At 35.3% G+C, this 12,873-nt stretch overlaps 1 protein-coding gene across 2 annotated transcripts in view; it reads right to left on the reverse strand.

The window, feature by feature from the left end:
- LOC143232168 (gamma-aminobutyric acid type B receptor subunit 2-like) overlaps nt 1-12,873 on the reverse strand; it is a 291,391-nt gene that overhangs the window by 42,928 nt on the left and 235,590 nt on the right. For both annotated transcript variants that reach the window (XM_076467285.1, XM_076467277.1), the window contains exon 2: nt 11,245-11,382. In XM_076467285.1, the coding sequence (XP_076323400.1) occupies nt 11,245-11,382 (138 nt within the window). The remainder of the gene's footprint in view (nt 1-11,244; nt 11,383-12,873) is intronic.

A 12,873-nucleotide genomic window follows, 5' to 3' on the forward strand; every position in this document is an offset into this window, starting at 1 on the left:
TATCTTGATGGAAAACAGCTTGGAAACATAAAGATGTCAAAACTACCCTCTCTACATTCTTTCCCTCCAAACCCAAATAATTTTATATAAGTGACATTCAGAAGCTTGTGAATCGTTGGCAGGAAGTAATTAATAATAATGGAACATACATTATTGATTAAATAACATTAAAACCTTTTGAAATTATTTTTCTTTGTCTGAACCTAAAATGGGACATTACTTAAGGGATAACCTGATATTCAGTAACTTAAAGTAGTACATCTCATTACTCTGAAATACTATAAGTTCAACAATGAACATTATACAACAATGGAAACACTCAACAATATTTCCATTTTCATTGATGAAAACATTACAAAAAGACCGAAAACTACAACATTCAAGTTACTCAAAAATACACACATAATGTTAAAACATTAAACCACTTTTAAGAAGCCATTCAACAATATGTACAGTTCATTATTTTAAGGTCCTGCAAACCTCTATCAGACACCCAACAACATATGTCTACTTTGGTTGTTTTAAAGTCTTCAAAACCTTTAGCAGACACCCAACAACATACGTCTACTTTAGTTGTTTTAATGTCTTCAAAACCTCTATCAGACACCCAACAACATACGTCTACTTTAGTTGTTTTAAAGTCTTCAAAACCTCTATCAAACACCCAACAACATACGTCTACTTTGGTTGTTTTAAAGTCTTCAAAACCTCTATCAGACACCCAACAACATACGTCTACTTTAGTTGTTTTAAAGTCTTCAAAACCTCTATCAGACACCCAACAACATACGTCTACTTTAGTTGTTTTAAAGTCTTCAAAACCTCTATCAGACACCCAACAACATACGTCTACTTTAGTTGTTTTAAAGTCTTAAAAATCTATATCAGACACCCAACAACATACGTCTACTTTCGTTGGTTTAAAGTCTTCAAAACCTTTAGCAGACACCCAACAACATACGTCTACTTTAGTTGTTTTAAAGTCTTCAAAACCTCTATCAGACACCCAACAACATACGTCTACTTTAGTTGTTTTAAAGTCTTCCAAACCTCTATCAGACACCCAACAACATATGTCTACTTTGGTTGTTTTAAAGTCTTCAAAACCTTTAGCAGACACCCAACAACATACGTCTACTTTAGTTGTTTTAATGTCTTCAAAACCTCTATCAGACACCCAACAACATACGTCTACTTTAGTTGTTTTAAAGTCTTCAAAACCTCTATCAAACACCCAACAACATACGTCTACTTTAGTTGTTTTAAAGTCTTCAAAACCTCTATCAGACACCCAACAACATACGTCTACTTTAGTTGTTTTAAAGTCTTCAAAACCTCTATCAGACACCCAACAACATACGTCTACTTTAGTTGTTTTAAAGTCTTCAAAACCTCTATCAGACACCCAACAACATACGTCTACTTTAGTTGTTTTAAAGTCTTAAAAATCTATATCAGACACCCAACAACATACGTCTACTTTCGTTGGTTTAAAGTCTTCAAAACCTTTAGCAGACACCCAACAACATACGTCTACTTTAGTTGTTTTAAAGTCTTCAAAACCTCTATCAGACACCCAACAACATACGTCTACTTTAGTTGTTTTAAAGTCTTCAAAACCTCTAGCAGACACCCAACAACATACGTCTACTTTAGTTGTTTTAAAGTCTTCAAAACCTCTAGCAGACACCCAACAACATACGTCTACTTTAGTTGTTTTAAAGTCTTCAAAACCTCTAGCAGACACCCAACAACATACGTCTACTTTAGTTGTTTTAAAGTCTTCAAAACCTCTAGCAGACACCCAACAACATACGTCTACTTTAGTTGTTTTAAAGTCTTCAAAACCTCTAGCAGACATCCAACAACATACGTCTACTTTAGTTGTTTTAAAGTCTTCAAAACCTCTATCAAACACCCAACAACATACGTCTACTTTAGTTGTTTTAAAGTCTTCAAAACCTCTATCAGACACCCAACAACATACGTCTACTTTAGTTGTTTTAAAGTCTTCAAAACCTTTAGCAGACACCCAACAACATACGTCTACTTTAGTTGTTTTAAAGTCTTCAAAACCTCTATCAGACACCCAACAACACATTCCACTTAGTTGTTTAATAATTATTCTAATTAAAACTGAAGTAGGTGACAGTAGTTTAATTACCACTAAACTTACCTTATTCACCAGTAAAATATTGTCAAAAATATATAAATATATTGAATACTATTAAAATGTTGCGAAGTAAAGAATCTAGTTCTAGGTTAAACTAATATTATTGCAAAATTTTGTTTCTAAAAAAGTAGAAGTTAGCGTTAAGAGGTTGATGTCTACATATATTTCAGCTTTAAGTATCAAGAAACTTTTGAACGTTAGTGAACAACAAACAGTCAAATAACACTTTTTGGAAAACAGAATGATTACAGAGAATCCCTGGAGAAATGTACATCAAATGAAAACACTTTACTTCCTTTGACAAGAAATATCTCTGAGGTATTAGGAGCATAAAAGTGCCAGTGGGGACCAGAAATACGCAGAAATGTTTTGCAATAATCACATTACATGTACGTAATGTGAACACACATCTGTATTTCTGGGTTACCTCTAAGATGTAGCAGTTATTTCCGATTGAAGATACACGTAAAGGTGTGTTCTTATCAGACTTGGAACTTCCAAGCTGGTGATACCAGCTTAATGGCATCAAACATTGGAAAGTAAAATAATTGTGATCAACTTGGGGTACCAAGACCATCCAGAAAGAGACTGAAAACAAGTCTTACACTATTCGTCTTGAAACACTTGAAAACCCAAGAACACACAGGTCAGTGACAAGAACTGTCCACATGACACAACATAATCAAGATGGACTTCTGTCTCGAAACCATAAGAACACGACACTGTATCATAATGATAAGTCATGCCTCTCATTCAACCGTCACATATATCAAGTTGTTCATGAATGAATAAGGTATTAATTCTATTCCATACAAAGATACAGAGATCAAGTACTTGTACACAGAACCCATGGATCTTTTTATAATCAATTTGTTGAAACAGACTTCTGGGAAACCATCGTTCTCTTACCCTAGATAGATTATGGAAAGGACGAAGTTGATGTTCGATATGTCTAGACAAAGACACTACAGAGACTTTTGCAATGGAAACGACGAAGTGGAATTATTGGCAAGATGCACGGCCTTTCAGACAGAGCGTGACTCGAAGATGTCATATAGTGAAGCTTCGAAATCGATTTAACTTAACGTACTCAACCTATGTATATTCCAACCGATTTGTTTGTTTGTTTTCGTTAGAATTTTGCGGAAATCTACGATAAGGTTATCTGTGCAGAATCATCCATAATATTGATCTAATATACTAGATGGAAGAGAGTACAGCTTTTCTCAGTAACCACCGCCAGTTCTCGAGCTACTATTGTTTAACGAAATAGTGAGATATGAGCGTTACTATAGTAGTGCACTCGCAATGCACTTTTACGACAGCGAAATGCGAACCACGAATCCTCAGATTCACAGTCCAGGCTCGCTTTTCATTCAGCCACACCTATCCTTGATTTTCTTGAAGAAACATTTTCCTTACATTACTTGTCTATAGCACTTCCAAGTCCATGCAATGTTCTTTGATCGATATCTCAACTATCAATATGTATTAAAAACATCAAAATGTAATAAATAACTCGGATCTGTCTTCATGATATAAAAACCAAACCTTACTTACACAGATCCAAGTAACTGTGGTTCTTCATTTAAAGTAACTTCAATTACTAATTAGAATCACTAATTACTCGCAGAATGGAAGTGATTATTAGAATTAACAAAGTAATTAACGAAACTGAATAAAATAATACAAGTAAACCATCAGTTCAGTAAACCGTTTATCGCTGTTGATAAAGCCGCTAATTAATTCGTTCATAATATGGAAAACTAACAATGTTTACATAGGATCGAAATATATTGATCCAAAGAAATTCCCCAAACAATTATTACCAAATCTGTCATTAAAACCAATCTTATCACATACTGTACCATTTATTATAGATCGTCCTAATAATTATTAAAATATAAACCAAACTTATCACATACTGTACCATTTACACATTATTTACAAATTATAATTGTTATATTCCTTAAGTAATAATAATAATAATAACTTGCGATCACAGTAACCTACATACAGAACTACAAAATGGCCTGATAATTTGATATAAATATAATGCTATTACGTTCTCAATTATAAAGATTATAATGCATTGTTTCGTCGGTTAGATACTCTGGCTGTTAGCGACATTTTCGGCCATAATCCCAAAAATATCTCACAAAGTCACAGCGCATAAACTGATATAAATAGAGTCACACAGAATCAACAAATGAGTACAAAATGTGTGTTTCACACAGTTTCCAACATTTTATTAATTGGACTTTAATTTTCTTTTCACAACGCCATTGCAGATTTAATTAATTAGTATTTTAACAGTTTTTCCATATATATTCCAAAGTCGAAATAGTGTACTTAAAATATCAAGATTTCTTTTCATACAAAAACAAAATGATTTTGTAAATATGTGAAGAAAATTAAATACAGAAGTTAAGGTGTTATATGTAGTTAAGCCTTAAGTTACACAATGGATTACCTATCACGATGATCGGAGCCTTATCTTAGTGTTGTAAGCAAGCAGACGTGCTGCTGGGGTATGAGGTATTCAAAGTGTTAGTACATAATTCATATACAGGGTAAAATGTATTAGCACGAGATTTAGTTACAAAATTCCAAATTAATTATGCCAAACAAGTAGAATGATAGAATTGTCTGTAATTTTATCGTATTGGGTAGCAAGAAACAATCATAATATAGAGAAATAAAAAGTTCGAAAACTTAACAGGTAGCGACAACAAACTTACAAATACGGGACCCTGATAGCTGTCAAAATGTGACTCTCCCCTCCAAGAGAAATGAATGGAGATTCTCATGTTTACCAATTTTCATTTGGTCCACTTCTTTACATCAAGTACTAAAAACCTCAAAACTGATACTAATACGAGTTGTGTAAAAGCGTTGAAAACATCGATGTGTTAAATATTCATTTTTAGTTTTAAACCTGTTCAAATTTAGCTACAGAAAGAAATATCTTCCTTCAAACTGAGATACATGTAAGTTACCTTCCTTCTATTCCTTTAAGCTGATCTACAAAAGGAAGTACCTTCCTTCCAACTGAGCTACAGGAGAACTACCTTCCTTGTAGAAGAGCTACAGAAGAAATACTTTCCTTCAAGCTGTTAATGATATTTTATACAAGTATCTAATGTTTTGTGTAAGTGTTTAAATATTTAATGAACTTTGTTACTGTTTAGCCAAAATACAGAGAAAATTAGATGCCGAAGTTCTTCCCTGTCGACCGTTCCATTTGTGCTTAGTAATTGAGACACAAATATTGAATAAAGTAATGGTACCTCTGCGCGACATTATATATATTGGATATCACATGTTTGTAAAATGTGCAGAACAGAAAAAAATACTAGCGATAAAATAATAGACGTAAAAATCTATTGTTATCGATCAATAATGGGAAGTCACTGAAATAATGTTTTCCTATCAAATGAATGATGGGAACTTTACTATTGAAGTGATTAGTGAAAAAAGACTCACTTCCCCGTGTTTGTTTTCATGTAGCAAAGTCACATGAGGCTATCAGCTGAGTCCACCGAGGGGAATCGAATCTCTGACTTTAGCGTTGTAAACCTGTACACTTATCACTCTACCTGCGAGCGACTCTCACTTCCCCTCCCCAAGAAAAACGGAAAACTTTAAATCAGTATTATGTATAATCCAGAGAATTAACATTTTGATATATCCATACAATGTAAGATAAGGTGGTTATATATACTGTGAACCATAAGATGGTTATACATATTATGTAAGATAAGGTGGTTATATATACTGTGAACCATAAGATGGTTATACATATTATGTAAGATAAGGTGGTTATATATACTGTGAACCATAAGATGGTTATACATATTATGTAAGATAAGGTGGTTATATATACTGTGTACCATAAGATGGTTATCATTACTATGTAAGATAAGGTGGTTATATATACTGTGTACCATAAGATGGTTATCATTACTATGTAAGATAAGGTGGTTATATACACTGTGTACCATAAGATGGTTATACATACTATGTAAGATAAGGTGGTTATATATACTGTGTACCATAAGATCGTTATCCATATTATGTAAGATAAGGTGGTTATATATACTGTGAACCATAAGATGGTTATACATATTATGTAAGATAAGGTGGTTATATATACTGTGTACCATAAGATGGTTATACATTTATGTAAGATAAGGTGGTTATATATACTGTGAACCATAAGATGGTTATACATATTATGTAAGATAAGGTGGTTATATATACTGTGTACCATAAGATGGTTATCCATACTATGTAAGATAAGGTGGTTATATATACTGTGTACCATAAGATGGTTATCCATACTATGTAAGATAAGGTGGTTATATATACTGTGTACCATACGATGGTTATACATATTATGTAAGATAAGGTGGTTATATATACTGTGTACCATAAGATGATTATACATATTATGTAAGATAAGGTGGTTATATATACTGTGTACCATACGATGGTTATCCATACTATGTAAGATAAGGTGGTTATACATACTATGAACCATAAGATGGTTATACATATTATGTAAGATAAGGTGGTTATATATACTGTGTACCATAAGATGGTTATACATATTATGTAAGATAAGGTGGTTATATATACTGTGTACCATAAGATGGTTATCATTACTATGTAAGATAAGGTGGTTATATACACTGTGTACCATAAGATGGTTATCATTACTATGTAAGATAAGGTGGTTATATACACTGTGTACCATAAGATGGTTATCCATACTATGTAAGATAAGGTGGTTATATATACTGTGTACCATAAGATGGTTATCCACACTATGTAAGATAAGGTGGTTATATATACTGTGTACCATAAGATGGTTATCATTACTATGTAAGATAAGGTGGTTATATACACTGTGTACCATAAGATGGTTATCCATACTATGTAAGATAAGGTGGTTATATATACTGTGTACCATAAGATGGTTATCCACACTATGTAAGATAAGGTGGTTATATATACTGTGTACGATAAGATGGTTATACATATTATGTAAGATAAGGTGGTTATATATACTGTGTACGATAAGATGGTTATCCATACTATGTAAGATAAGGTGGTTATATATACTGTGTACGATAAGATGGTTATACATATTGTGTAAGATAAGGTGGTTATATATACTGTGTACGATAAGATGGTTATACTAGTTATACATATTATGTAAGATAAGGTGGTTATATATACTGTGTACGATAAGATGGTTATACATATTATGTAAGATAAGGTGGTTATATATACTATATACGATAAGATGGTTATCCATACTATGTAAGATAAGGTGGTTATATATACTGTGTACCATAAGATGGTTATCATTGCTATGTAAGATAAGGTGGTTATATACACTGTGTACCATAAGATGGTTATCCATACTATGTAAGATAAGGTGGTTATATATACTGTGTACCATAAGATGGTTATCCATACTATGTAAGATAAGGTGGTTATATATATTGTGTACCATAAGATGGTTATCCATACTATGTAAGATAAGGTGGTTATATACACTGTGTACGATAAGATGGTTATCCATTCAATGTAAGACAAGGTGGTTATATATTCTGTGTACCATAAAATGGTTATCCAATTCGTTTTGTAATCTGATTGTTGCCTGAATAAGCTTTGTGGATTGGTTACCAATTATAAAGGATTTCATGCGTTTCTTCGTTCAAATGAAATAACAACAACATTCATCTTACAACAACAACTATCTCATTCATCCTACAACAACAACTATCTCATTCATCCTACAATAACAACTATCTCATTCATCCTACAACAACAACTATCTCATTCATCCTACAACAAGTAGTGTAAGACTAGAGGGAAGACAGCTAGTCATCATCACTCACCGCCAACTCTTGAGCTACTCTTTTACCAAAGAATAGTCGGTTTAACAGTTACGTTATAACGCTCCCACGGCTGAGAGGGCGAGCACGTTTGGTGGGGCGGGGGTTGGAACCCGTGACCTTAATCACCTGACCATGCTGAGCCTTCTTTCGGTGATAGTTGGCGTGGCCCTGTTGCAGAGCTCTGGATTTCTAAGCTGGAAAGCTAAATTCAGACCTGAGTAATACCACGAATTGTCTTAGGCAGTTTAGTGACAGGTAATTTTTTAGCGCGGATGATGGATTTCAGGGTGCCGCTGACTGGCTGCCTTCCTCGTGTCAGTTGTTAAAAATTAGGGACAGCGATGGATAACTTTAATAGCTTTTCAATCAACACAGATACTTCGGCTATAAATGAAGAAGTACCATCATCCACGAAGTGCAAAAACTAAACATGCAGCAAATTAGACAACGTTGCTGTTGGTATGGTTACAATCGCTCACGTTTCACTCGAGATGGTAGCCTGAGTCCTGCCCCCCGCTAGTACAGCGGTATGTCTCCGGATTTACAACGCTAAAATCAGGGGTTCGATTCCTCTCGGTGGGCTGAGCAGATAGCCCGATGTGGCTTTGCTATAAGAAAAACACAAAACACACAGCCTGAGTCCTGGGGAATCACTTTGATAATGGTGTCCCCTTTCTGGATCGCAATAAAAAAGAAATGTGTAATGATTTTTATCATGCAATAATTTATGTAACACCGGTCACGTGAGGAGGTTGAATTAAGGTTTCAGTTTTCGTTACGTCAATGGGATTTATCGGTGAATCGATGAAAGAAATCTGTTTCGAAAAGAGTCACGTGCTCTTTCACCTTCAGAGGTGAGGGTTCAAACTACGAAGACTTGATGAGGAAACTCAAAGCAATCTGAAAATAAATCTTGAATACATTTTATTTCTAAATTATTGGGATTTTTATTCCCAGATGACAGAAAAATCATGATGAACTCTGATTAATCAAGAAGACAATATGTACAATTTCGATTTAACAACGGACACGTGCAGTATGCGTGTAGATGCTCGTATCATGTGAACGATACCAATCCATATTTGCTCCTGCAGAACCTAAACCGTACAGAAGTGTAAACGAACGTGTAAATAACCTAAACACACATACACACACACTGACGGCAAGCAGGTTTAGCGGTGCCCCATCAGTGGCACAGCGGTATGTCTGCAGATTTACATCGCTAGAATCCAGGTTTCGATATCTGTGTTGGCAGAGCATAGATAGCCTATCGTGTTGCTTTGTGCTTAACATCTAACAATCATTCAATCGATCAAAAGGTTTGATGATTATTATAAAACTTTACTTAGTCAGCCGAAAATATCGTTAATATTGAAGACATCCGACTGGAAATTCATTGCACTCTAATTGTTTTAGGTTTCAGTTTTCTTATATCTTGAGTTCTGGCTTTAGGTGTTTGTTGCGAGTCTGTTTCATACAACTGATTTATTTTAGTTGTGATTTACGTATTTGTGGTCAGAAGTTATAAACGACGTAGTTTTATAATCAATGTGTCCAGTGAGAATATGCTATGTACCAGATTCTTTAGACATCTACAAATAAACTATCTCGTTAAAAGCGGTCATTGTTTGTTGTTAAGCGCAAAGCCATCTGTGCTGTGTCCATCACGGGCAGCGAAATCCGGTTTTTATTTAATAAGTCCTCCAGTGTAGTACTGAGCCAGTGGGGGTACCATTGTTTGAAGAAAGTTTTGTTATTAAAACTACACCACGGTTCTCTGAACTTATATCCTTAATTTAGCAATGAAAGACAGCGAGTCATCAATACCCACCGCCAACACTCGGGATATTCTTCTATCAATCAATAATGGATTGATTGAAACATTATAATGCCCCCAAGGCTGAAAGGGCGAGCATGACTGGTGTGACGGGAATTCGAATCCGCGACCCACATATTATGAGTCAGATGTCCTAACCACCGGGCCAGGCCGGGTCTTGTTTGAAGAAATTGAACAAATGTTTTGGTTCGTTACCAGTTGTGCCAACCTAGTGACAAAGTGCTCAATTTGCAAACTTACAACACCAGAAATCGGGTTTGGATATCGTGGTTGGCAAAGCACAGATGGCCCATTGTGTAACTTTGGGCTTAATTGAAACAAACAATGCAGATTGCGAGTTTACTTTTGCCCTAAAACTCCAATTTCGGTTTTACGAAAGACATTACACAATGAAATACTTAATGAATGTGACTAGAATTCATTTTGAAACTGGAAAACAAATTAAAAAACAAACAAAAAACTGATTTATAAATAACCCGAAAAGTAATTATTATTGACTGTTGATTAATTCACTTTCTGTTGCGTCACGGTACTTCTATTACATGTACCCAACTTTATGATTCATCATATCCTGTATGTTTCTATTTACCGATGAAAGTTTACGAATAAAAAGTTTGTTTGTTTGTTTTTTGAATTTCGCACAAAGCTACTCGAGGGCTATCTGTGCTAGCCGTGCCTAATTTAGCAGTGTAAGACTAGAAGGAAGGCAGCTAGTCATCACCACCCACCGCCAACTCTTGGGCCACTCTTTTACCAACGAATAGTGGGATTAACTGTAAAATTATAACGCCCTAATGGCTGAAAGGGCGAGCATTTTTGGTACAACGGGGATTCGAACCCGCGACCCTCAGATTACGAGTCGCACGCCTTAACACGCTTGGCCATGCTGGGCCGTTACGAATAAAAAATATTAAATTATTGAAAACTTAAAAGACAAAAATAACATTGTTTAGAAAAAGTAAAGTCACAGGTGGTTAAGTCACTCGATTCGTAAATATGAGGGTCGCGGGTTCGAATCCCTGTTACACCAAACATGCTTGCCTTTTCAGACGTAGGGGAGTTATAATGTGACAGTCAATCCCATTATTGGTTGGTGAAAGAGTAGCCTAAGTGTTAGCGGTGGGTGGTGATGACTAGCTGCTTTTCCTCTAGTCTTACACTGCTAAATTAGGAATGGCTAGCGCAGATAGCCCTTGTGTAGCTTTGTGCGAAATTCAAAACAAACAAACGAACAAATAGTATGAAATTCTTCTGGTACTCTAGAGACATTGGTTGATATGCTATTTGAGAGTCTGCGCAAATATCCTTAATTATTTCCTTACCTGAACAATCTGGAAGAACTGTGCTGCTTTAGCAATCGGATCTGTCACCGAAGTACAGGCGTCGCCAAAAAGAACGATTTTACGAGGTTCATCAGACAACATGTCGAAAAAACTTTTCATCCCTACAGCTGGGTCACACTGAAAATAATAATGTGTTTTATATCATTTTATTTACTGATATGTTCTATAATTCACAACTTATTTATTAATGTGGTTTCACATCTTGTTCATTCACATACTTTCTATCTCACATTTTATTTATTATGTGTTTCATATTTAGTATTTTATCATAGCCAGGTAGTTAGGGCCCTCAATTCGTAATCTGAGGGTCGCGAGTTCGAATCCATGACACATCAAACATGCTCGCCCTTTCAGCCATGGGACGTTATAAAATGACAGTCAATCCCGTTATTCGTTGGTAAAAGGGTAGCCCAAAAGTTGGTGATGACTAGCTGTTTTCCCTCTAGTCTTACACTGCTAAATTAGGGACGGCTAGTGGAAATAGGCCTCGTGTAGCTTTGCGCGAAATTCAAAACGAACAATGAACACTTTATCTATTAATATGTTTGTATTCAAACCTTTATTTATATATATACCACAATGAATCCACTTCTCTTTCTCTAAAATGAATGTCTGAATCGAGATAGAAGCACATCTAAGTAGGCAATTCGAACATAGCCTCGTGAGATAATAACAAAAAACAAAATTCAGAAACAGCCACTCTTAACCTCACAAGTTTTGTGTTGAAAGCCAACGAGCTGGGTTAACTCTTTATATTACACCAGTTCTTTCAGTCCTGAGTTGTAATATTTCGGTCGTAACTTTGTTTTTAAGTAACAGTTAGTTGAATGTAGAAATGTTATATTTTCTTTCAAATGATTTCGTTACTTAAAGGCAATGTTTATGTTGCTTCATTTGACAATATAATTGTTTATTTTTGAGAGTTAAGCTACGGTGATTATTATTTATCTTAACAATCAATCACAGACAGAGATAACTAGCGAAACTGCCACTTTTAGAAGAGAGTAGGTTAACAGAAGAGAAAACAATTGACTTTTGTCCGAAACCACCAAAAGACTATTCATCCCTAATTTGGAATCTATATGGGTAACTCTAATAGTTGGACTAACTGTTGCTTAATAACGCACCCCCAAGGCTGAAAGGACGAGAATGTTTCATGGTGAGATTCGAACCTGTGACCTAATTAGATCTGCAAACTTTAATTGTAATTTTTATTAACGTCTATTCATTATTGGTAAAATTCTCGCCTTTAACTTCATGTATTGATACTACTGATTGGTAATTCGCTTCATGTATTGATACTACTGATTGGTAATTCGTTTTTCTCGTGGACACAGGCCCGGCACGGCCAGGTGGGTTAAGGCGTTCGACCTGTAATCTGAGGGTCGCGGGTTCGAATCCCAGTCGCATCAAACATGCTTGCCCTTTAGCCGTGGGGCGCTATAATGTAACGGTCAATCCCACTATTCGTTGGTAAAAAAGTAGCCCAAGAGTTGGCGGTGGGTGGTGATGACTAGCTGCCTTCCCTCTATTCTTACACGACCCGACATAGCCAGGCGGTTAAGGCACCGACTCGTATTCTGAATTCTGAGGGTCGCGAGTTCGAAT

This window comes from Tachypleus tridentatus, chromosome 1 (assembly GCF_004210375.1).
Source record: "Tachypleus tridentatus isolate NWPU-2018 chromosome 1, ASM421037v1, whole genome shotgun sequence".
Lineage (NCBI taxonomy): Eukaryota > Metazoa > Arthropoda > Merostomata > Xiphosura > Limulidae > Tachypleus > Tachypleus tridentatus.